The sequence below is a fragment of the Ptychodera flava genome, chromosome 20 (assembly GCF_041260155.1).
Source record: "Ptychodera flava strain L36383 chromosome 20, AS_Pfla_20210202, whole genome shotgun sequence".
NCBI classification, from domain to species: domain Eukaryota; kingdom Metazoa; phylum Hemichordata; class Enteropneusta; family Ptychoderidae; genus Ptychodera; species Ptychodera flava.
In genome coordinates, this window is record NC_091947.1 from 9,434,257 (window position 1) to 9,459,909 (window position 25,653).

The 25,653-nt window shown below is 36.7% G+C and overlaps 2 protein-coding genes across 2 annotated transcripts; one reads left to right on the forward strand and one right to left on the reverse strand.

The window, feature by feature from the left end:
- Window positions 1-2,101: 2,101 nt before the first annotated feature.
- On the reverse strand, window positions 2,102-13,013 carry LOC139119963 (ras-related protein Rab-28-like). The gene is made up of 7 exons (XM_070683932.1): window positions 12,807-13,013; window positions 11,899-11,995; window positions 11,258-11,346; window positions 7,856-7,985; window positions 6,505-6,608; window positions 5,632-5,709; window positions 2,102-4,795 (listed from the first exon to the last, which is right to left on the reverse strand). The coding sequence occupies exons 1-7, from the start codon at window positions 12,879-12,881 to the stop codon at window positions 4,697-4,699; spliced, it is 672 nt and encodes a 223-aa protein (XP_070540033.1). The 5' UTR covers window positions 12,882-13,013; the 3' UTR covers window positions 2,102-4,696.
- A 2,572-nt stretch (window positions 13,014-15,585) lies between these two features.
- On the forward strand, window positions 15,586-24,640 carry LOC139119964 (transmembrane protein 127-like). Its single transcript, XM_070683933.1, has 3 exons — window positions 15,586-16,047; window positions 16,764-16,934; window positions 20,176-24,640. Exons 1-3 carry the CDS (start codon window positions 15,819-15,821, stop codon window positions 20,493-20,495), a joined length of 720 nt encoding a protein of 239 aa, XP_070540034.1. The 5' UTR covers window positions 15,586-15,818; the 3' UTR covers window positions 20,496-24,640.
- The last annotated feature ends 1,013 nt before the right edge of the window (window positions 24,641-25,653 follow it).

A 25,653-nucleotide genomic window follows, 5' to 3' on the forward strand; every position in this document is an offset into this window, starting at 1 on the left:
CCACACAAAAAACATAGTACATAATTTTCACAACAGTACAGAGAATATGAATAAAACAAGTGAAACAATGCTACAAAAGGCATATAGTGGGATGGGAAACTTCTTTCCCATTATATTATGGTTTCGTAATTACAGCATGGAGGTACCTTACCTCCATGGTACAGTTCATTTGATACAAGTGTGTTTCCCCGCAATCATAATGGTCCCAGTTACGTCGAGCTAGTACGCTTCTGGGACCGGTCCCAGTTCGCTTCTGGGACCAGTCCTAGAGGCCAACTGGGACCGGTCCCAGTTCGCTTCTGGGACCGGTCCCAGAAGTGAACTGGGACCGGTCCCAGAGTGCATTTTAAGCCAACTGGGAGTCCCAGTTGCGGTCCCAGTTGGGGGTTTGAGCTACCCTTACATACCTCCAATGGCTGTGTCATCAGTAATCCCCCTATTGTGCACCCATGGTCCTGTAACTTCCTGTTTAAGTGCATGGTATAACTTTCCACTATCTGAGCTTGAACTTGTTAGAATTTCAGTCGGAAATTTTTCACAATTTTGTATGTTTCCCTTTGGAAATACAGTATATCCATGATCAAACAAATTTCATTTTTACTTGTAAATGCTTGCAAAATGTAGTTTTCCTTGGTAGTTGTTTAGTGGTGATAAGCAGATAGAAAAAGTTTATTTACAGCAAACTGTAACTTTTTGAAGACAACGTGGTTGAAGATTTTGATCAAGTAGATGTACGGCTTCAGAAATGATCAGGGAAGAGTAATTTCAGAAACAAAACTTACAACGATACACGTTTTCACTTTCATAGTAGATATGTAAAACCACAATTACCATTATGTCTACTTGTCCTTCAAACGTAAAAGATTTGAAATTTGAAAAATTACCAATAATGAAGACTTAAAATGTCCAAATTGCAAGTTTCACAAAAGTATGACAATTTTTAATCTTCCAGACTCTTCAAAACACATCTATTTTATGTTGGGGGAAGGGAGGGGAGGAAGGAGAGGGGTGGGGGCAGTTGTTCTGTCAATGTTGTACACGCCCATCTTGATAGATAAGTAGGTGAACCATATATTAAATGTAAGATGCGCAAGGCCCTATGTGGAGTTAGACAGGTCAATCAAATGTGGGTCAGTACCCAAGTATTGATCAATATTTTGCACAGTTTGGATCAATATCTACCATGCTCTCCTATTCATGGCAGAAAAATTACAAATGATTACACACATGACACCTGAAACCCAATAAGATTAGGCAGTTCTATAGTCTACATCTATGTGTAACAACTCATTGCAAAGAAATCTCTGTGAAACATTTCACGGTTGGTCAGATACTGATGACAAATAATCATGTTCGTTTATCATTAGAGTTACTATCTTCTCAAGAACTAAACAATGTTGACACTGGAACTTGACATCATGAAACCTTTAACCCTTTGAATGCTGAAATTTTTCCCACCAAAATTTTTGTGCAACATTTTTCCAATTTTAACAAATTTTTCTGCAATTCTTTTGAAAATTTTGGACTAGATAGACAGCATTTTTCATAGACGTCAGTGTTGGGTCAAAATTTGAGGTTTAATCTGAAAAAATGTTTTGGCCTGAAAAAAATTGTCTGGGTTATATTTTATAAATGTGACACAAATTGAACACTCAAAGGGTTAATGTGGACTCAAAGTCATATGTAGACATTTAGAGTAGCAGTCCTCAATGCCTGGTTCTCACATTACTCTTGTTGACATGGACTTTTACATGATATACCAATATGTCCAGTTTTCTCCTTGGAATATTGTGTTCAGTTAATCACTTTATTGACAAATGAATCCTGCGTTTAAAAGCAGCGTTTTGTGGTACAGTGATTACTTACTGCCAGAGTGTTAGGTGATTTCTGAAGAAGCTAAGCTTTGATATCGCAGGAGAGGATCATGGTCAAGAAATTGGAAAAGTCATGTATTAAAACCCCAATGGGCCACTAGCCATTTGAAACTTTTGGATGTTCCCACACAGATCCCTGGCAAAGCTGATGTACTCAGCACGAGTCAACTCCAAGGGCTTGGAAGGTCATCAAGACCTGTAAACTACACACTGGCATCACACAGTACTGATGTGGAAAGGTTTGTTTTTAATTCAATATGTCAGTCTCAAGCACTGAACCGTACAGTAAAACGATTCTGTAAAAAGTATCCAAATCTAGTTAATGATCTGCTGATTGAATTACCGGTAATCAGTAAAGCAACTGAAAATGCCTGGGAGTTAATGTACACCTAATTTCTAACATCTGCTGCCAAACCAATAAGTCTCTAAACATAAAAAATACGAACACAAAGTACATGTATTTACAAGTACGGCATCGGGTCGTAAACTTGTGCAATGAACATTTACCAATCTTCAAACACATGGCTCAAGTTATGAATATTTACTGTACAATTACCCTGGGGCATAGCTGAAGAAACTCTGTGATATGAGGTGTTTTTGGTGCTGGGCCCTAGCTTGGAAAAACACAGTCTTTAATACACTGTGCAACATACCAGCTATATCATTCGGAAGATCAGCTTGTATACATTATGGAAATTGTTTTCCATGGGGAAAAACTAGTAATGCCACTCAGGATATTGCTTCTTCCATAATAATCAAATACACAGGCTCTATTTTACATTTATATACAATATTCCAAGCCATCTGTAGGTCAAGAATTATAAACCTCTAAATAAAAAAACATTATGTAAACACAGAAAAGAAACATAACATTTGTTTTGCACACTTAGTAGAATGTTTATTGTCCGAATAAATAACTGCTTACTTTTGAACTCTTCAACATGGACAGAGCACAGGCTTATTCAGGGTTGATATGTGTGTACCTTACCCGAACTTTTATGCTAACCCTAATATACCATTTGCCTTGGCAATGATTTCTCCCCACAATACACAGATGAAAGGGTTCAAGGTACACCCCCGTCAGATGATTCAAAAGCACCGCACTGTGGTCAGCTTTTGACTTTGACCTTTGCACACACTATCAGTCCACAAGAAAGATTGTTCTTTTTAAATCTAGGCCAATAAAGCATTCATTCATGCTTTGTTTGAATTTACAGAATATTTTGTTCAAGGAAAGACACCGAAATCAATTATTAAAAATCTGTCAATATAACGAAATATGAGAAATTGAGTGGGCAAATTTAAATAGATTTCAAGAGAACCAATTAAACGTGGCTAGTGGACATCATAAATTGTCAAAATATGGTTTGAACACTTGGCTGATCTTTGCACGTATATTTGCACACGGATATGTGGGGGATTCAAAGTTTAAAATGTGTATTACAAAACGTGGGAACTGAATATAAATTGTTTATATGGTATTATTGATCATGACAAAAGTACTACACAGAAGTCATGTCTCACAGTACCAATGTAGACAGTGCAGAGGGTCCGTGTTTTTGATAAAGACGTGTTTCATAAAAAAGATCTAGTCATCTTCCCATGGCATATTTACACCTGATATTGAAAACAAATTTCACATTTCATGATAAATGGTATAATTGTAGGCAACTATTCACCTGCCATGTGACAGATCAAGCGCTCTACTACTGTTTTCACAAGCCCTACCATACTCCCTACCCCCCCCCCATCAAAAGTTCATTGACAGTTGACAAAACCTATGATGAATTGAAATGTTAGCACAAAAATATGTCGTAGGATGCATTTTATATGCAATGAGAAACAAATACTAAGGTGATTTGTAGGTCTTTACAGTTCATTTCACTTCAGTGCCACAACTCAGTGTATCAGACAGATACATTGCATGTACAAAACAAACTATTAGCTTGGGTATCACTCATTGATTAATGACAGTAAACCAGCATGGGACAGCCGCTCTGTCTAGACCTAGAGCTGAACAGTTGATTACACTTTATATACAATGTAGCTGTTTTTACAGTTTCATTTGAAAGCTAAAACAAGAAAATGTGTGTTTCTTTTATTTAGTTTCAGCTGAGAAAACCTCTTCAGCACTTCAACTCTCGGCTGACATTGTAAAAACAGTCACATCGTAGATCAAGCGAAGTCAACTGTCAATCCCTCAGTCAGGACAGAGCAGCTGCTCCATGCTAGTTTACTGTAATTAATCAATGAATCGGTGATTCTGAAATGTGTCGTGATACACAAGCTAATCGTTTGTATTGTCAGTGTAATGTGTCCAGCTTATACGCTGAGTTGTGGCGCCGATGTGAAATGCACTGTATATCCATTTGATTAACATTTTTGTGATAACATCTCTCATCTTCAATATTACATAAAAACATTGAAATCTAAATCAAATTTTGGACTTGCCCTGTCAAAAGTACATTCCACTTTTCCAGTTGCTTTTAATAGTTGAGTATAAATATAAATCTTCACATTCAAAATGTCATTACAGAGATCTTCACATATGCACACACACACATATACAAAAACACGTCATCTCCTCAGAAGACAGTCTTTTCATATCTGTTCCAGGTGTGAGTGAAAGTGTGGAAATCCATCCATCCATCCATCCAGGGGGAAAAACATCTCATCTTCAGTAACCCTAGACTACAAATGCTTTCAGCTGACTTCCTGTGTCTCTGCATTGCTCCAAATTCAATTGGACTGTTAGGGTGGATGGATAACTCCGTAATGGTGTCAGTTCATCTGCTCTCAATCTCCACTCTCTGTAAATGCCATTATTGTATACTGCACATTGAACTTCTGGGATGCGATGGAGTTGCTCGATTCGACGGCTCTGAATTGCTATATTGAACAATGTCTGCCTTCACTACTCTCTGTGTAGGAAAAGAGAAGTAAACCATGTCACCTCATGTTCAAAAATAAATAACCTTACGATCTAACCTTGCCATACTGTTATGTATCGTTCATGATGAAACATATTAGTTTTCGGTAAATTTAAGTACAAAGGATGTACATATCTTTGACTTGTTTCAGAGTTTTTAACAAGTCATTCATCATATAATTAACATCAAGGTTAAAGATACAACAGCAATTATTAGGTACAATTATCTAAACCCTGCAACAATCTTAGGGTGGACTTCATACTGGTACTAAAAGAACATGTTATGAAACATATTAGTTTGAGGTAAATTTAAGTATGAAGGATGTAGTATCTTTGACTTCTTTCAGAGATTTGAAACGAAACATGGTTCATTAATAATTAACACAAAAAAGGTGAAAGATCCGACAGCAATTATTCCTGGTAGATACAATTACCTAAACCCTGCAAGACTCTTGGGGACTTCATGCTAAACAAGCATGTACATCTCTAAGAAGATTATTAGATTCAACAATTTCTTGTACTTACAGTAACATACACTTTGTTTATCTGATCTTCTTGGATTTTGTAAGTTATTCAAATTATTCAAAGTGTGTTTTCTTTTTTCTGTGAGTGTTGTGTGATCCTTGTGTTGTGTGATTAATAATTAATTTGAAGATAATTTTTTCCGTACTCACATAGTTATTATTCAAACGAGCATGGAGTTCTGGATAAAAAAATATCACAGGGTGAATAATTTCCAAGATACTTTTCAAATATACCAAGTATATCAGGTGGAATAAAAAAACATTTAAAGCAATTTTGAAGAAAACGTAATGACGGTCAACTTACCGATGTCTGTTCAATTTCCGGCTTTGTTAATTTTATGCCACAGATATCTGCCGCTATCTTTTGAAAACATAAATTTACCTGAAAGAAATGAATGATAATGTTTTCATTCCCAGCAGCAGTAAAAATGACAACAACAAATTTTGATTTATGGACCACTCAGGATAAATAACTACCTGTCCAACTGTATAATTAATTAAAATGAAAATGTTCTCGGAACATGAATATTAGAGCAGGAAAATTATGTCCCACAAGGATCACTGGTGATTAAGGTTGCATGACATAAAACCTTGTGATATCCTCATGCATCTTTGAAATCCAAACTGCGTGAATATTGACAAATCATTCAGACTTCAATTGTACTGAAAAAGGGAAAGAATTTTACTTCTGTTGCAAATGTTTTATCGTCTCACAAATTATTTTAAGAATTTACAATTATGCACATTTTTATTCTAAAATCTGAAAAGCATGACTTGCACATTGCAGTCAAATTTTAATGTAAGTGGTTCAAATGTTATCAGAGCATGCAATAATGGTCAACATCACCATCACAGACAAAACTGAATTTACACAAGATGTGTAAGTTTTGTCTGTCTTGACTGTCTCCTGTAAAATACATATATCCTACATGGACAGACAGAGAGAGCTTAGTATCTATACATTTCTGTACTCAGATGGACAAACAAGCATCGAATGACTTACAAAAATGTTACTCAGATTCAGAGATATATTGATCAATGCAGTAAAAAAGACAGAAATAAAGGATGTGGAGAGAGAGAGAGAGAGAGAGAGAGAGAGAGAGAGAGAGAGAGAGATGAAATATATATCAAATGGATCAAATGGCTGTAACAGAGAGATGAAAAGAAAAACACTCACAGCATCCCCTGATTTGGCTGACACAAAATGACTAGACATTCCGTTCTCCTGGGCAAACTTCATGTGCTTCTCCTGTTTGACTGTGCGCATATGCTCCAAGTCCACTGAAAGAGAACCAGACTCACACTCTAAGCTGCTTATATACCATGACATCCCAACAGACAGGCAAAGTAATTGAATTCGGTTCAGCCAATTTACATCTGATTTGATTTCAAGACAACGAGATGACCCGTTTCTTCGACAAGGCGCACGTAAAGTGCATGGGAGATTAAGCCGATGGTGATTTTATTATGTTTAGCAGTCATTACAGTTGAAGAATGACTTTCCTATTCATTTTCTGGCGACTTCATCCTTAAAAAATCAATTAATCACTTTAGGATGCCTCAGTTGAGGTCAGTGGAAGATTTTCACTTCTCAGTACCTGTATTTGTGTACGTGGTAACTGTTCTTTTGTAGGAACTTATTGACTTCAAAGAGTTTAATATTTGACGACTTACGAGTAAAGTGTAGCACCTTGAATCAATGTACTTTTTCTGTTCAATGCCAAATCAGTAAATTTATAACACCTTTATAGCAAACTTCATACATCAGACAGTTTATTAATTTATAAAATATTTTTCTCATTAAGGCTATTGTTGCAATGCCTTGCCTCAATATGAACACTGATTTTATGATAATGAGATAGGGACATTTAAAATTTTCCTGTTTGCCAACCTTACCAATTTTATTAGTCATTCTTTATATCTGTCGATTGTTGTCAAATAAGAATTACTTTAAAATTCTATATTTAACGTATAAACTTTGCACATCTTATGTATTCTTTGTTGTCAATTTGAGAGACATTTTGCCATGAAAGGGGTGTGCTTTCTCCACTTAATGTTAAATGAAAGACAATAAGCCACTGGCTTTCTCAACGGTTCTTAAAGGTAGGTGATTGCAACGAAGGAGTTAATGGTATTGTCCTTGATGTAATCAGCGACTGTGTAATTTGAAAACATGATACAGAACAGATTTAATTTGACGCTGTCTTTCTCATTCCATTATAGGGTAATGAAACCACATTACAGCAAAAAAATGTGAGTAAAACTAAAATGCCGGGATGAAGAGTGCAATGTAAAGTGCACTGGAAACAGTCTAATCTGGGTATGCATGTACAAAATAACTTACATACCAAAAACCTTACAATTTGGTATAAAGCATTTGTAATTCAGAAAACAATTGGTTTTTTAAGAGTAACACAATCAAGTAAATATCATTTTTTAGGTTGATGTATAATTACAACAATTTTCTGGCCATCTTAAAAAAAAAATTCAACCACACACACATAGAACTGTATTGAGATATGACTTACTTTTATTTGCCACCAGAGCCAAGTGAGGCATTTTCTCTTGATCTGTAAAAACTTTCTTGACAATGGCAAGCCAGTCTTCTAAATTTTCAAAACTACTATAATTTGTAATGTCATATACTAAAAGTATGCCCTGTAAGAAAATGAAAATGTAAGTTTATTATATAAGTCTAAGACGCCAAGAGACTTTGGTCATTATAAATGCTGTGACGCTGAAAATAACAAAGGGTAGGTTGGTCACTGGAACACTGAAGAGCTGGGAGGGTCACTCTTCCTGTTAACCCTTTGAGTACTGTAAATTTTCCCGCCAAAATTTTTGTGCAAAATTTTACCAATTTTTTATGAATATTTTGTAATTTTTTTGATAATTTTGGACCAAATGGACATTACTTTTCATTGGCTACAGTTTTTGGATAAAATTCTGGAAAAATATGAAAAAAACTTTCTTGGTTACATTTAATAGCGCCGTTCACAGTTTACGTCACTGTTCTCTCATTAATATGCAAAAATAAATATTTGTCCGCATTTTTAGATTACGCTTTTGAAAATTACGCATGCAAGAACGACGAAAATACATCTCAGTGGGCTACTGCTCGAGTAACAGTGAATACTAAAAAACATATTCACGGACTCAGAGTACAAGCTGCAAAACAGCCACGCATGCAACATTGATAAAATTTGTCCGCATTTCAAGCTGCGTGTCCGATGTCGCGCGCGTACAGCTATATTTAGTAACAAACCTGTAACCGTGAACAGCGCTATAAGGTGACAAAAAGGGTTAAATCCTCATGATTTGGCTTTATTCTGTTGTTTTCAATTCTGGGCTTGGACCTGCCTATGACAATGTGGGATTAATAGGTATGTAGCACCTTAAACTTATACTTCAATTTGATCCTATTTTTCCTTCTAGGAAATTTACTGTGTGTGCAGCCATTTGAATTTGAAGTGGTCAATACCCATTAAGAGACTTCATTGCTGAGAGCAAGCAGCCAATGGCATAAACAAAGCAGTGTTGTTGTAAAAGCAGTGTTAGAAAAACACACAGACAAATTATGGCAAATGTAAAAACACTTAGCCTGCATAAAAAAAGACAAAGCCATGGTTTAAAATCACAAACAGACACTGAAGACACTTTTCGCAAATGCCAAATACTTCAAGGAAATAAAAGGGAAATGGTTGGATATTATCACAACAGTAATTAATGTTCTGATCAGACCGGCAAAGCCTCTGCATATATAAAGAGAGTGGTGCAATTACCACTTCAAGTTTCAAAGAGCATAAAATAACACTGTATGGTGTGACTATTTAATCAATCACATTTTATTGATTTCCTTCAGTCATTCATACTCTCAATGATCATGAACTGTAACAAATCTGCTCGCAAATCACCCCGTGTTCAGAATAAAGCCTTGCCAGTACACATTCATTTCCTCAGTACAGGTTGGCACCACTAGGGATTTGGGGGTGATTTACTTGATAGACTATGCAAAGCAGCCAATCAGGAATCCACAACAGTAATGGTCACAATGATAAATGTTAACGGCAGTGCATTCAGCAGGGAGGTGTAAAGATATATTGGATGTTCCATATTTCCACAGAAAGGAAAAATAATGCACAAACCAGCATTCAATTCATCAGGATGTTCTGGATAATGTAACTGATTTGAGTAGAATTGAAGTTCTCATTTCTGCATTTGTTTTTCTAGACTAGTCTGAGAAAAAGTGTACCATCACATAATAGGGGCCTTTGAGCTATTTCTAAACAATATACATGCAGCTGAGTACAATTCTTTAAAAATTATGTGACTGACATAACTCAGGTACAGGTGGATTTTAAAAACTAGAAATATAAGGAAAAATCAATACGTGCAGATGTACCTTTCTTCATAGCGACAATCTGATAGCATATTTGAAATCCATCAATTATGTATAAAACCTCTATTCTACTATAAAGCATTTTTCAATGTACAGTGAAATCTGTTAAATCTGTTAATCGACTCCCGGACGAGCCCCCAATTTGTTACGTGCAGAGAAAACGAACAAAAGGGTGAACTCAGCAGTTAACGTTTAAACAAAATTTATTACGAAAATAAAACTAATTGCTAAGTCAGGGATAGAGTACAAGCTTTAAAAGTGTACAGATTACTTATCTCAGCTGGACGGCAAAGCTCCAGTCTCAGAGTTGTAACAGTCAGTTGGATGAATGAACAGTCCTTTGGCTTGCAGGCTTGAAGCTGCACAAAGACCACAGTATAAATCCAGCGTTGACAGTGAAGGTCTTGAAAAGTCTTGAGAATGACTACTGCTGGAGTTTAGTAACACACAAGAGACACGATCCCAAAAGTCTGACTGGAAGCTGTGCACGTCCCTTTTATAAAGGCATATAAGAACAATCTAGAACTTTTATTGACATGCTAATTACTGTTCTAAAATTATCTCCCTTACACAACTAATCAACTTTCCAGAACATTCCAAACATGACTAATTGAATTCAAGGTTGTGAGGTCATCAAGGGCAGTGACCTTGAGAATGTTCTAGACTAATTGAACTCAGGTCATGATGAGTGTGGGGGGAATGACCTACATATCAATACGGATGTGTCTTCTTGGATCAGATTGTGCAGGCTAGTCAGGAAGAACAGCATTCTACATGTACCTCTCTATTCTACCAATGTTCAAAGAACACCTGCCTACAATTTCACAACACTTTTAGTGCTCCTTAAGGTGTCCTAAATTCTTTTGGGACAAGTAATTCTAAATCAGCTGAAGATTGGTGTCACACGTGCTGTTGTGACACACAGTATCAATATCACATTAAGTCAGTGAACGTAGCTCCTCTGGTGACAATATATCTAAATATATGTTTTAGTTTCATGTTTGTATACAAGCAGTATTAAATGTTCAGGCTCAAGCTCAATGGTACTGAGGTTGTCTTGTATGAGTGTTAGGTTTTGGTAAAAATTTTTTGTTGCCTTATGCGAAAAAAAATTTAACTTTGAAGTACCACTAGGAAAAACAATGCCCAAAAATAAGCTTTTTGATCCGTTTCCTCCATGTAACCCTAAATATCAAATGATTCATGCTCAGTGTGTGAGAGCAGATGCTTAGATTACCATTTGGCCTGTCAGTGTCAGTTTACTGACAATACCTCTGTGCACTCTCTGTGCTGCACAGCAAAACAAACCTTACGCTATGTGCTGCGACCTTGTATGTGGACAGCTGTAGTTTGACTGACAACAATAAAAACTTTACACAGAAGTTGAAGTAATTAACAGGTGGAAGTGGCTCAGAAAGACTCTAATGGCTTCTCCAGTGAGTTGCACTTCCGAGCTACAAATCATCATGTTTAAAAATTACCATATTTTGAACCTTAAGTCTTTTGAAATCTTTGAAAATCTCGTACTTACGTGTGCGCCATATACATATTTGTCTAGCATTTGCCCTCCTAGTGTTTGCCCTCCAATATCCCAGACTTGTAATGTGACATGTGTATTCCCTGTCAAGTTCAATGTGACAAGAAATAGGTTAATTTAACACTGTCAGCTGTCTAGTGAGTTCACAAAACATGGCGCTCCTAATAATACTCCTTGATGTCTTTTCTTCTACAACTCAGAGCCCCCAACACTGCAACGTTCACTTTTGGTGCTAGATTATTCAGTGGAATACCACATCCCGGTATATTGTACATTGTATTTAGACTTTGGAGTATGATCTTGAATACACGGGTATAATTTACCTTTACATTTACATGTATTTTAATGATATTGTTTGTACCAACGATCTAAACAGCATCAGTATTTAACAAAGTAATTGACATAAACCAGATCCTCATCAGCATTAGATGTGAGTGCTCACGATCAGTACTGTGCTTGTGACAGGCTGGCCTTCTCAGAGGCACACACTGGTAAATGCAGCACTGCAGACTACAGTTTGTTATGGGTTTCACTTATTTTCACATTTACCTAAACCCTATCAAAACAAAGTGGAAGTGCCCCTGGTCTTTATAATGTGAATCATGCTCTGTGAAATATGATCAGTGTTCACTTACCTGTTAAAACCAACCTCCTAAGAAAGAAATCTAGACCAACTGTTTGTTTGTACTGTTTTCCAAATTGTTCCTGCGAATATCTCATTGCAATTGATGTCTGAAATAAATGATTGACTGTTGAAATTATGTGTTCATTACATAATATTACACTGTTTAGGAATTATATTTTTAACATATATGTGAGTAGTTGATGAGCATAAAACACCCACACAAATATAGATACACAAATAGAAATAATATGCACATCATATACTGGGTACATTATACCCACTTCTATACATATGTCATGTTCATGTAGATACACTTCAAACATTTTATTCCATCTACTTCTATAATTAAAATGTTGCAAATTATCGATAAAAGTGACAATTTTCTAATTTACTGACGACTAGAGAAAGAGTAAAGATGAAATGTGACCGAAACAGGAATTAATCTCAGTCAAACGTTAAAAAACCACCAACATGTATCTCATAAATGATTATTGCAATATTTGTCATTATTTTGTCTCCCCCCCCCTCCCCCGCCCGCAGTTGACAAACACGTGATAGCGGTCGCTTTTCGTAAAGAGTGATACATAGATGTAAAAATTTTTACATCCATGGTGATACCATGGAGGTAGTCTGCTACCTCCATGGTGATACCAAGGAACATGCTATCTACTCATGAGTTTCTGAAGTCTGAGAGTCATTCACTAATAAACAGACGTCGCACATTATTTATATTGTTTGAATAAAATCACTTCAGCGGTAACCTTAGACAATCCTGCTGGGTTGTATGATTGACGGTTAATATTTGGTCGTCAATATCGAAGAATGATTTGATTCATGATTGATTTGTGGGCAGAACTTGTGAAACAGAAATCACTGAATCAGTGAATGTTACACTGAAAAATAGAAATTGTTCCTCACCTTCCCCGACGCACCATCGCCCATGATGACTATTTTGAACTGGCGGTCTGGATTTTCGTCTTCTGAATCGGACATGCTTGGGCTTTCACCGAGCGGCACCGGATTTGGATATATACCGTACTTCTAGACTTGATCAGAGGAGATTCTCATAAGGTATTCGAGCAAAATGGCTGCTGAATGTTTATGGTTGTCTAGTGTGACGTCACAGGGAAAACAACGCAGCGCCCTCGCACAGACGTCGCATCCGCGGATCAGAACTTCGTTTGCGGCATCGTGGCGGCACTAGTACTTTCAATGCTTTCTTTCCGAATTCTGAAAAATATATCATTCAAAGTCTTTTGGTATCAAGGCATTGTACAAAAAGGCACTTTGGACTTAGGGGCGACATTCTTCTGTTTGGGAGAATTTCTCCCGACTCAGAGGCAAACTTTAGCCCATGCCCTATATATAACAGACATTTGCGCATTTTATTAGAGAAGTGTATAGGCCTATGTGTTCATAATCGAATGTTAGAGCTGTGATGAGAGTACGTTTGTCATTTTTCTTAAAAAAAATTAACATTGCCTCTTTTGCATTTTATTTCAAATTCACTCAATATTGGCAATATATTTGTAGACGAGCTACAGTAAGTTGTCGTTTACATTAGATGCGTATTTTAGCATGTGTCAACTCCATTTATACTTTTTAACGTCAAAGTTAATCATGTCAAGGAATTCAAACATTATCATTTCAAACAGGATTCCAATTAGGACATTTCTTCATAAAAGGGAAAATCTATCCCGGCAATGTCCAACCTTTGGTCTATTGTGTCTTGCTGTTATTGCTATGAACGCTGAAACGATATGTCTTTTCGCTAGTATCGTTACTACCTCGTTCCTTTTCTTCGTTTCCCATGTAGGCCTACCTCATAAAAAGAATCCCTAGCAACTACAGCCTGATACTTCATTAAATATAATCACTAAGTCACGCGAATAAAATTGAAATGATTGTTATTATTCAAATAATTTATATTCTCCTCCAAGATCAGTCAAACAGATACATTTTAAAAAGTCTCTCGGTGAAGAAGGGAGGACCCCTACCTGTGCATGTGTATACTATTACCTGCAGAACATCAAATGACAGGTGTGTTGAGGCTCGTTCGCCGACAAAAGTTACATGACACACACCACAGTAAATTTGATACCTGGCTGAAAATGAGCAATCTTTTTTGTAGATGGTAGAGTGATTGCACGCAATGTAGTTGCTTTCTCTCGGATTTGTTGTGTTGCCCAACTCAAGACGACCAAGGCCGGAGTGGTAGGGCCATGCGGGGATCGCAGAAAAAAAGAACCCGGAAATGATTACATGTAAACCTAGTTGTCCCACAGTCCGTCCAAAAGGGGACAGTGGTTTCCCTGATGTAGCTTTTTAATAAATAGTCCGACAGCTGTGCTTGTGGTTTACTGACCATATCCCGTCAGAAAACCACCAAAACAGTTATGGACCAACACCTATCTTTTTGGCGAGAAATCTTTCTCACACATGGCTGACGTAGCCCCTACATTAATGAATTAAAACTTCCCTCTGATCTTCTGACCACTCCAAATCTGCCCTTTCCTTCCACCATTCTCTCAAGGTCATCTCTTTAAATAATAATATTACTATAACCTTTTATATTCGCCCAGTCACCAGTACCTATGTTTCAACATTTCCTATTACAGAGTGTAATGTGTCATTTTTGCGCCCCGAGCCCTGTTTTCCCAGAGATAAGGAGCCTTTATACAAGTGTTCTTCATTATTATTATTATTACTATTACTATTATTATTATTATTATTATTATTATTATTATTATTCTTGATGCCGTTGACTACTTGATTGGATTTTCTGCACTGATGACAGCCCATTCGTCCAGGAGTCTCGACGCTTATGAGTTGATAAACCATAATCGTTGCTGAGGTATATCACATCCCAAACGTCAAACAATAATTCTCAAGAGATATTGTCGATCTATTTATTAAAGTAATATGTCCATGTAAGTTCATTGTCAGCTGTGCAGTTTGTTTGAGTATAGCCACTGCGTCACACGAACACATACTTTGGTACATGGTAGGATACAACAAATCATTCTTTTTTCTCGGAATCTGTTCTTGCTCATATAGAGCGTTGGTTAATTTTTGCCCACATAAGCTTATTCTCTAGCCTTGGGCTTTCGAACATAATTTCGACAAACATCTCAAGATGAAAAACAACATGCGTAGCTTATCATGTCATGGGAAATTGAGAGTTGTTCAAAATAAAATGACTTTGGACAAATCATATATCAGTATGGAAGGAGTCCCGTTCGCTGGCGGGCTTTCAAAAGGGTGAAAGTTTTGTGACGACTATAGGCCTATAGTTCCCTTTGTAGTGCACAGTGGAAAAGTAAAGGACGGATCAATAATTTTCAAATTCTACCGAATAGACAACGCTATAAAGGACTTTTTTGTCTGAACGTTTCACATTTCGGTGAATAATTTAGGCCTAAGCATTTTAAAGAACGCAAGTTTCTTTTTTATTTCAAGGTGCACAGCGTTCGTAATTCATGGAAGGGATAGAGAGTGGAACACCTGGTATTCTTACAAAACGTGTCGGGAACTGATATTCGACCAACTGGTATTTTCTACTTGTATTCTATTACTAGACTAGTATTTAGTGTTTGCGACAAGCGGTCGAAAATTGTAGTGGCATACGTACTTGCCAAGTACGCTAAAAAACTATGTCCGGGAACGAGCCTGAATCAGCGCCCTTCGAGCTGAAATCGTCATTCGTGTTATTATTCACAGTGGTACAACAGCTGTAATCATGGCCGAACTTTCCCTGCTGTTACTTCCTTCTAGTATTTCCTGAGATAAAACTGTGTCATTTTCCAGCGGTTACCAACACCAGGGAAGAGCAAACGCACACCGGGATCGCTGCGCAGACATTCCTGAAGCCAATGTCACCCTTTTGAACAGTCAAAAGACGCAAATTTTATCGAACTTGCAGTAGTAATTATGCCTTTGCCAAGGTATGGACGAATACATTCTCTCCCAAGGTCTCGGCGTATCAGACCAAAACACCGGGAGAGAAACATCGCTGCAGCCATACTGGGAATGGTAGTGATCGCCACTCTTGCTACGGCACTGGCTGAACCGAGATGGTTTTATTTACATGGTGGTACATGCGATCACGAATATATTGGACTGTATATGTTTTTCAACGTTGGCGCGGAAAGTGACCCAGGTAGGAGCAGTACACTGGTAATCATCATTGTACCCGTGTTTTTGTGCCATTGCGTTTGTAGCGGTATTTTGCTCAGTTTCGTCCCACCCCTTTGTTTTATGTAACGTCTGTCAGTTTTAGCAGTTAGCAAGTGATTACTGTTATTGATGAAACATTATCGCATGAATCCAGCAACTTGAAAGTTGTGTTGATCATAGGCAGTGAGCAGCGAGTGTCTCATTTCTACTGTATCTCTGTGTTAATTAAGGTGTTTTGGCGTTTTGGGCTCATTAGAATTATTCCCAGTGATGTTCACGAATTACTGGAATGTGAGCCTTACTGTTACATCCAGTAATCCAAAAGGAAGTGCTCTTTCAGGCTGACTTTTTCACCATGTACAATGGATATAGAGCTATGCTACGGACAATGAGGCAAATATCAGCAATTGTCTTCAGATGATTTACCTTTCACACAACAAATTGATTTGTAAATATTTCCTTTTTAGGTCATGTTTTGTTTTGGTCACGGGAGTCACAATATTATCAACCCATCCTGCAGTGTGACTAAATTTTGTGCCTTTTAAAATTGTTCACACATCAAATGCACCATAAAACTTTCTTAATTTTCTTCACCAAATCTAAGTTTTGCTAAGTTTTGGCATAATGCCGAGTAAAGATCAAAACGAGTTGAATTTCACTTTTATCACTTTTTGTGCTCTCCTGTTATCCACCTTTCAGGTTTGTCAATATGTGTGACTGATCAAGCAGTGGAACTCATGCGGGTCATCATATCTTTTGTATTTCTTGGTATTGCACTCTCCCTCGTTGCGTTTGTATTAGACACATTCGGGCCAATCAGCAGAGCCTTGAAGATCATCAGGCGCCATGCCATTGGTAATATCCTAACAGGTAATGTAGTTATGTAATCAGCTGCTAAAAAAGAAAACTGAATTTTCGACCAAGTAATATTTTAATACGTTGACTTCTGAGGGTACTCAATATGCCATGATTTATGCTGTAAATCGGCTGTACATTCTATCCCCATGTGATGCATGGTTACACAGCCATTTATATTTTTACATTCTGGCCAGTAATTACATATCTCTATGGAAATTTTCTTAATGGTTATCTGTCACAGCCATTGCTTTCAGTCCCATGAACCAAAGTCATAATGCAGTACTGTACCTATATTGTACATCAAGTATTGGGACTTGATTTTAAGGAAATAAAAACATTTTACTGTAATACACAATATACAACAACAACAAAGTACAGGGATCAACAAGTACAGTGCACAAACAGAAAATTTTTATTTTTCTAAGTCAATTAATTTCGAGTCATGGTACTGACAGATGAGAGGCTTTGAAAACTCTTTGAAGTAGAATGGAGTTCCTTGTTCTGGAACAGTCTATGATAGTGATGAAAAAATCCTACGTATCTGTAACTTTTGATGATTATTTTCACTGTTTTGATTTTGTATGTCAATGCCAAGTTCTTGGTCTACTCCCCAAAGCATGTTGAAATGTAAAATTTTTAGCATTTCAACACAGCGTCTGTACATGTAAAATGGCTGGTTGTTGTTTTAATTTGAATTTTAGTCAGCACACTAGGGTTCACCAGTCAACAATAACAATGCAGTCTACACATGTACATTCTTTAATAACCGACAAAATCAACATTGTGTATCTCAACATGATTTGGGGACTGAACAGGAAACTGTAGTTGACATGAAAAATAATGAGAAAAATTGCAAAAGTTATAGCTACTGGCCCCATTAAAATCAGATTTAACCCTTTCACACCATGGTTTGTCCCAAATCCATTGTTTTCTATGGTAAAGTTGGACCTGTATACAGGGAACTGGGGTGAAAGATTTAAAAGAAGAACCATGAAGTGGCCATGTATCAGTGACAGTTTCTCTTTTGTAATCATTGTCCTCACAGCATGAGTCATCACTTCAAAATAGAGATATATCATAATTAGTGATGGGTGTTTCTAATCGAAGAGTTTTTGACCTTACACTTTATTCTGCATTGTTCTACAGTTATTTGAAATATAAAGACAACAACCTTGATCAGGTTTCACTACTAAATTTTAAAGTTTCTGCCCCTGAAAAACTTTTACTACTTTTATTGTACAAAATGTGACTGAGGTCAAGGGTTAAGAATCAGATGCAGTCAGAACAAAAACACATACTTCATTTTATTTATGAACGAGAGAGGGGAAGGAAATTCGTAGTTATCATATTTCTCCAGGTGCTTAGAAATTTTCATGGCAGGCAGGAAATGAAATTTATACCCGACTGAAACTTAAATGTTTGCAGTTCATTCAATGTTTTGGTTTACCAAAGATGAACAGTCCTAGAAACCCTCCTAAAGTTTACTGACTTATTGATTCAAGGGCTTGCAGCTGTAACTTTTGACGATTTTTTTTTTTCACCATTTTGTTTTTAATATCAATTACAGTTTAATGTTCTACTCCCCAAAGCATGGTTAGATTAAATGATTAAATCCCCGGTTCAGACTACATCTAAAAATCTAGCCACATATTTAAATAACGATGCAATTTCAAAGGAGAACAAAATACACGAACTTTCCATAAATTTTTGTAACACCTTAGTTAATCCTAATCCCAGGGCCTTTTCGACCACAGATTTAAACTTAAACAGGCTGTTTCAAGGCCTTATACTAGCATCTCCCTTCATACTATTATTTGTTGATATAAGATTGTTTGATTGCCCAATAGAACGTAACAACTACAAATATATCTTCTAAAAAGTTTGGTTATATGAACCTAAGAAATCCACAGTGGAAACGAATTGCCCAAATTTGCTAGTTGATGATGGGTAATATGTTTGGAATATAATAATATACAGTACACATATGATTAGTATATTATGGAGAGTTCTGTGTCTACCAGCAGAGACCCAAAGATTGAGTATGGTAATGTGCAAGAGCTCTTCCAACTGTGCCGTCCCTTTGCCATCACCAGTCGGATGGCTGTGTATCCATACACGACTTTATCTTGCAGTTTATTCAGTAAATTTTGTGCTGTAGTGAAAATGAAGTACAAGCAGACACACAGTGAAAATATATGTGGATGTGATAGAGGTAGAGAGGGAAGCAAATCAAGTATGAAAAATGCTGGAGACTGGAAAATACTGATAAGTCATTTCCAATTACTATTAGCCATCCATATGTGCTGGTGATCACAGATCTCCCCCCCCCCCCCACTAATTAGCTTCCTGTCTGACTTTGTTGTGATAATGAAGGCTGAATTATAGAAACATGTCTAGCAATGAGTCAGTTTGTCATGAACAGCTGATAATTATGGGTGATGGTGCCTTAGGGGATTCATGTGGTTTTCATGTAGGTCTGCCTTCATGTAATCATTTCCAGCTTGCATACACTTGTACATGTATTCAACCAGGGACCTGTTTATGCCAGCCATTTAGGGTAATTAATTTGGAACTAATCTGCGTATGAGGTCACATGTTGTAGACATCTTGCATGAATATTTCTGCTAGTGTGAACATTATAATTACCAGTAGCCATATGCATCATGTGCACACGCACTTTAATCAAACCAGCATTAAGGGCCAGCGGTGAGACCGATTGCATTGCTCCCTATACTGGTGAAGTATGGCATCTGTGGTTGCATGTATATCCCGATAGTCAGACTAATTATTTGGGAAATGAGTTTCTCTGTTATATCACAATTAAACACATGTGCATCCTTGATACTGACACTGGAGCTGCTTTATACATGACAATTGGACAAAATTTTATGGGACCAAAATCTATGTGTACGATACTATTATACTGTCATTTCATACATGTTTTGTAATAGTGTAGGGCTGTGAATTTGCTCTGCAAAGTATTAGTTCTGTAATTCTGTCAGTGGCATGGAAATGTCGTTATCTTTAATGTACATTATGGAAGGGTGTTGAACTTGTTGGCTTTCATGTTTCAACACAAATAGATACCATACATGAAAGTTGTAGCTGATTTAATCAACACGCTTTTTGAAGAAGAATGAAATACAGACAATAAGTGGTCAAAAATGTCCAAAAAAATATGAAAATGTGGCCAAGTATTCCTTAATAGTTGGACTAGCTGACTGATTTCTGAAATATTTTTCTTTTGTTTCAGTACTGCTTTGTGTGACAGTGAATGGATTTTGTTATTGGATCTCAGTTTTGATAGAAAACCAATTAGAAGAACATAAACGAGGATCGGGCAGTTCAGTCGAAGTCAAATTTGATGTTGGCTTCTATCTGATCGCTGGTGCTGGAGGACTTTCAGTGATCGTTGTGGCGACAAATATGCTGAAGAGGTATCCAACGTACGACGACAGTGGTGATGATGGGTCAGATGACTGGGACAATGAATTCTTCAACATGCCACCGACGTTTTCACCAGCAGTTCCTAGTAGTCAGGTCGTACCCGCACCGCCTGCCTACGCTCCCTGACATATTGCTTTTATAATCGAAGTTTTCTCCATTTGGAGATTTTCCAAAAGACATTTTCTGTATATGGTGTTAAACCTTTTTTATAATACAATGTACAACTGCGCCATTCACAGAGAAGAATTTCAGCACATTAATATACTGAGATATAGGAGCCTAAGGGACAAGTGTGGTTCCATTACAGACATATATTGTTCATAAATTTCATCTTATTTACTGATATTTGGTCATGTGTATATAGGATAAAACATGGTTCTTTTCTCCGTTACCATTATTTGTCTATTACATGTGTTTATGTCCGTTCCCAGTGTGTGTGTTTGTCACTGGCCCCTAGCAGATTAACTACTGTTAAGGTTTAAATATTCTAGTATAGTGTTCTAACTTTGATAAAATTTATGACATAATTTAAGTAACACGTTTGTCAGTGCCAACATGTGGCAAAGACACCTGGGTTCAATCAGACTTCATAATCGTACCAATTGGCCTTCAAAGAGAAAATGGCCAACTGCTATTTTATTTTCACTTTCATGTAATCACCATTTCCCAGGGGAATTCACTCCTGTACAAATCAGTGCCTCAGACAAGAGTACACTTTGCATAAAACAGCATACAATTGATAATGCGATTAATGATATCAGAGAAAAATCACAAGTCAAGATTTTCAGAAACAAATACCTCACAATGCCAGATCAAATCAAAGTCATTAGCCCGATGCTGATTTTTCATTTAGACCTGCCATTCAAACCACCGTCATTTAAGAGTATTGATACAAGGGCAGCGAAAAGGTTCCTTCAATTGAGTGGTTTCGTCAAGGGTTCTAGGAATTTACTGCAAAAGCTGTGATTGAATGTTAAGTATGTTAAAATATTTACAATTTTGAAAAAGTTTGGTGTGTACTAATATTTTGGTTGATTTTCCAAAGAGGCCTTTTCAAAGTATGTGGTGTTCATGACAAATTTTTTTATCAGACGTATTTTAATATGTATTCAAAAAAGGTAGATACCAGTATGTCTGTATTTTGTTCTCTTCATGTTATGATCTTAGCTGTAGCATCAGTTGGTTTATTCGCTGTAGATGTGTCAAATTCATTTTGTGTCAAAAAATTGCTTTTAGTGGTGAAAACGGTATGTTTTATGTATGTTTTTATCCCGCAAAAGAAATATAAGGCAGGAAAGAAAAAGAAAAGCATGAAACGGGGCCTTACTGAAGTCTTCACTTCACTGCTTATTATTTGTTTCATTGAATCTGAATGATCCTATCTATACCTTTTATTTTTAATACGAGGCTGTTTCTTATGCATTTACAATATTGTAGAACTGTTTATGGACAAAGTGATCTGTGATCGCTTGATAACTCTGGATTGAGATACATGTAACTGTGATGAGAATAATTTCTGGAATTCTTCCAACAGAAAGTAGACAATGCTGTCTTGTATTGTTGTACAATGGATACTTTAAGTTAGGACATAGGTCTTAGAAAACAATAGACACTTTGTAGCCAGCACTAGATGAACCATATCACAGCAAATAATCTAGCCAATACTACGGTACTTTCAGTGTAACAATGCCATACATTGGCACAAGAGTCACTTCAGGATCTGTAGACTGGAAGGTAGCGGGTAAATTAGGAGATATGCAAATCTCCGTAATCCAAAATTTACTGGCTTGGTTCTACTTTATCTGTTACAAACCAGTATTGTGCAAAACAGAGTATCTGCGACTGCTCCCTTTTCCTGTTCAGGGTGACTTAACATGTAGACCCTAACATAAAAGACGGGTGCATGAAATGGCTAGCTCGCTGGCTGTGAAACGTGAGCAGCTATTCTAATGAATTGTTGATGCTGTCAGAGGGCAAAGTTCAAAGGGCGTTCTCACTCATTCTTTGCCATGATTCATTGCTGCCAGTATCACAAAAGACAGGAAAGAGATCATTGTGAAATCAAACATGAAAAGTAAAGATTTGAAAGCAAACATGTGATCAAAGAAGGTAGAGAACTAACGTATTATGTGATAAAGATAATTTAATCAGGAAAAATAAAGGTCCCTCAACATAATGCATGTTATAACGACTGATAAATTATTGCTTGATTTCTGTGAGAAATGTCTTTCACTTTACTTTCTTTCAATGGTAGACATCAAGGTGTTCATTTTGTATGAAGAGACAGGCGACTGCTTGACAAAATGTGTACACTGCACACACAGTATCAGAATACGATTTTTTAATAAAATATGTGACATGCTTATTAATATAGTGGATAGGACTTTGGCTAATTGAGGCGTCAGTATGCAATATCTCAGAATCAAAATTCAAAAAAGTTTGTACCTTTCTTGGTCAGACTAAAAGATATTCTGTTTGAAATCAGAAATTATTATTATGTATGCGTAGACAAGACCTATTACATGTAGAGGTCAATATTTATCTTGCTATAAGACTGATATGAGCACTTTGCACATGTTCATGTTAATGGAACACAGAGTCAGACATGACACGAATTGTACAATCATATCTGTTCTGTACATGTCCATCGGTGATTTTAGCTTAATTTCTGTTACCATTCTGTACTGTTCAAAGACGCGCATCTCAGGTCATGAATATTCAAATCTATGTATTATTTGAATATCATTCAAGGCATGTATCTTAAGTCATGAATATTCATATTATCTGTGCAGAAAGGTAATCGCTCATGTCTGGCAACGCAATACGTCCAACCCAATACTGACATATATGCATCTGTTGGGCTGGAAAGCTAGCATTGCCAGGCATAGTGATTGTACAGTCAAAGTCACTGTGCACAATATCAAGGTATTGATGGAATGTGTTACATACTGGTTCAACAGGGTTTTGGTTTTATAATGGTGTCAAATATTGTAGTTTTGTTCACTAACAGTATCATAGATTCTCCTGCAGGTCTACATTTGCTTCTCCTATTCTGTGCCTTACACTGTTGGAACCCAATGGCATTGTCAAGTGACACCCATAGATCAGGCTAGGTACTGTGTAGCTGGTAGGCCATCTCACTCAGCTAGGTTCTACACATAACATAATTCTATGCCATAAGCGTTCATGAGCTGGCTAGTCTTTTCCAACAGCCAATCGCGTACTCAGTGCTCTCTGATAGTTGTGAGTACAGAGCACCAAGTATGTGATCAAGTGATCACGCAGACAATCATCGATCAAAAAGACTACCTAACCAAGGAGCGCGCCTGTGGCTACACACAAGCTTATCGTTTAGAGTTCATATGGAGGCAAAAGGCCAGGGCTACATTGTAAGAGTTGTAAACGAGCGATCACTTACAGACTAGTGACATGATCGCCATGCATCAACTGCAGGACTCTAGGTTTTGTCCAAACTTGCCAACACCACCTTATAATGCCAGTTTTCTAGGGATTTGCATTGTCTTGCAAAAATGGTATTGAAATTTTGTTTATGTCAATTTTGTTATTATGGGACAAAGTAAATCATTTCTTTCTAATCCCGCATTCTCAGACTGCAAGAGCTCTCAGAGTTTTCAGTGTGTAGCCTTGACATTGCTATTGATTATAAGTGACTTATGATTCAAATTTTGGAGTTGTATTTTTACTTACATGTCTAAGTTAGCAGATGAGAGACTGCAGAAGTATTCAGTGAGTCCGTATATATGTTTTATTTTTCATTTTTTGATCGTGATGAAGTATGCCGAGAGAGTTTTCAAATTTATGTAACATTTTGGTTTCTCATAACAGGAAACAATGCCACGGTCAGTATGAAATTCCCAGTCTTTGAATTCAGTTCCACATGTTTCTGATATTCCACAATTACCACTGTCCAGACAGGCACTGATATTTAAATCTTATGGATGGTTTTACCGGTATTTTGAACTAAAGGGAAATCAGAAATCCCTGAGCAGCATGTAGATATTTACATCTAGGGGCTAACATCCATTGTTGATATTTATTGTTTCTTTACTCCAACTATGTGTAAACAAGCACTGATTTGATCATTTATGATCCCGATATTACACGGACATGTCTCTACATTGTGGGATGTTAACATTTACTATTGGACACATGGCACTTGTTAAACTCTTGACATTTCACAAAGCTTACTATTATTGTCACCTGTTTTTGAAAACATGTGTTTTGATTTGGGTAATAAAAAGGAAAACGATCTTTTGTGTTTATTATTCATAGTTAATAATATATTTCATAAGTTGAAAGTATTTTAATGTCGTTTATATTGTGTTATTTAGTTGAAGGACTAGTTAATTTATACTGTTATAATTGTTTTTAAAAACCATTCAAGTAATTTTATTGAGTCACAACAGTGACCGTGAGAAAGGGAATGTCCTTCTTGATCTGAAAACAATTTTTATTCTGAAAACAACCATAGGTAAAATACGAACAAAGCCATTATTATTGTATGATGCAATACTGCCAGCAATATTTTATATCACAGTATCGTCGTGATTGTTATGTACAGATCCTGTGTCGTCAGTGATTGTTATGTACAGATCCTGTGTCGTCAGTGATTGTTATGTACAAAGCCTGTGCTGTCAGTGATTGTAATGTAAAGATCCTGTGTCGTCAGTGATTATGTACAGATCCTGTGTCGTCAGTGATTGTTATGTACAAAGCCTGTGCTGTCAGTGATTGTAATGTAAAGATCCTGTGTCCTGTGTTATTTCTGACTGTGCAGAATAATAGCCGAGACATACCTTGATGTTGGACATTCAAAAAACTTCTCACTTCTGAAACTGATTACAATGTTTGCTTCCAGCCATTTCCTCGCTAATGTAAATATCATGTGACAGTTTTCTGTAACATCTGTCATCTGCAAAGTGCCTATTTTCATGATTAATTTTTGGGGATTTTTAAAGACATCAAAGTTTCAAGGTAGATGCAAGTCCCACATCCGTTCATTTTTAAGAGACTTATTTAAGATCTACCAGTGTATGTATAGTTACGGTCCAGAGACTGTGGTATAGTGTAATATTTTGATTGATTTGCTTAAGCCATACCACAGAACATGCATTATCCCATTTCCTGGTATCCTCATTTGCTTTTTTGTGTTTTGGAAACATTGGTTATAGAAGGTATCTTTGTATTCATTATAAAGAAACAACTTCCTGGTTTATCTGAGTGAATTGATACATTTAGAAGTGAGACCCCTGACCTAAAGGTA

Excerpts from the sequence above, each read along its gene's own strand:
- LOC139119963 (XM_070683932.1), bottom strand. The coding sequence starts at position 12,881 with ATGTCCGATTCAGAAGACGAAAATCCAGACCGCCAGTTCAAAATAGTC. Across the intron at positions 11,347-11,898 it reads TAGGAGGTTGGTTTTAACAG|GGAATACACATGTCACATTA; the intron begins GTAAGTGAACAC and ends TGAACTTGACAG. Across the intron at positions 6,609-7,855 it reads GGCTCTGGTGGCAAATAAAA|TGGACTTGGAGCATATGCGC; the intron begins GTAAGTCATATC and ends GTTCTCTTTCAG.
- LOC139119964 (XM_070683933.1), top strand. The coding sequence starts at position 15,819 with ATGCCTTTGCCAAGGTATGGACGAATACATTCTCTCCCAAGGTCTCGG. Across the intron at positions 16,048-16,763 it reads TGGCGCGGAAAGTGACCCAG|GTTTGTCAATATGTGTGACT; the intron begins GTAGGAGCAGTA and ends TCCACCTTTCAG. Across the intron at positions 16,935-20,175 it reads CATTGGTAATATCCTAACAG|TACTGCTTTGTGTGACAGTG; the intron begins GTAATGTAGTTA and ends CTTTTGTTTCAG.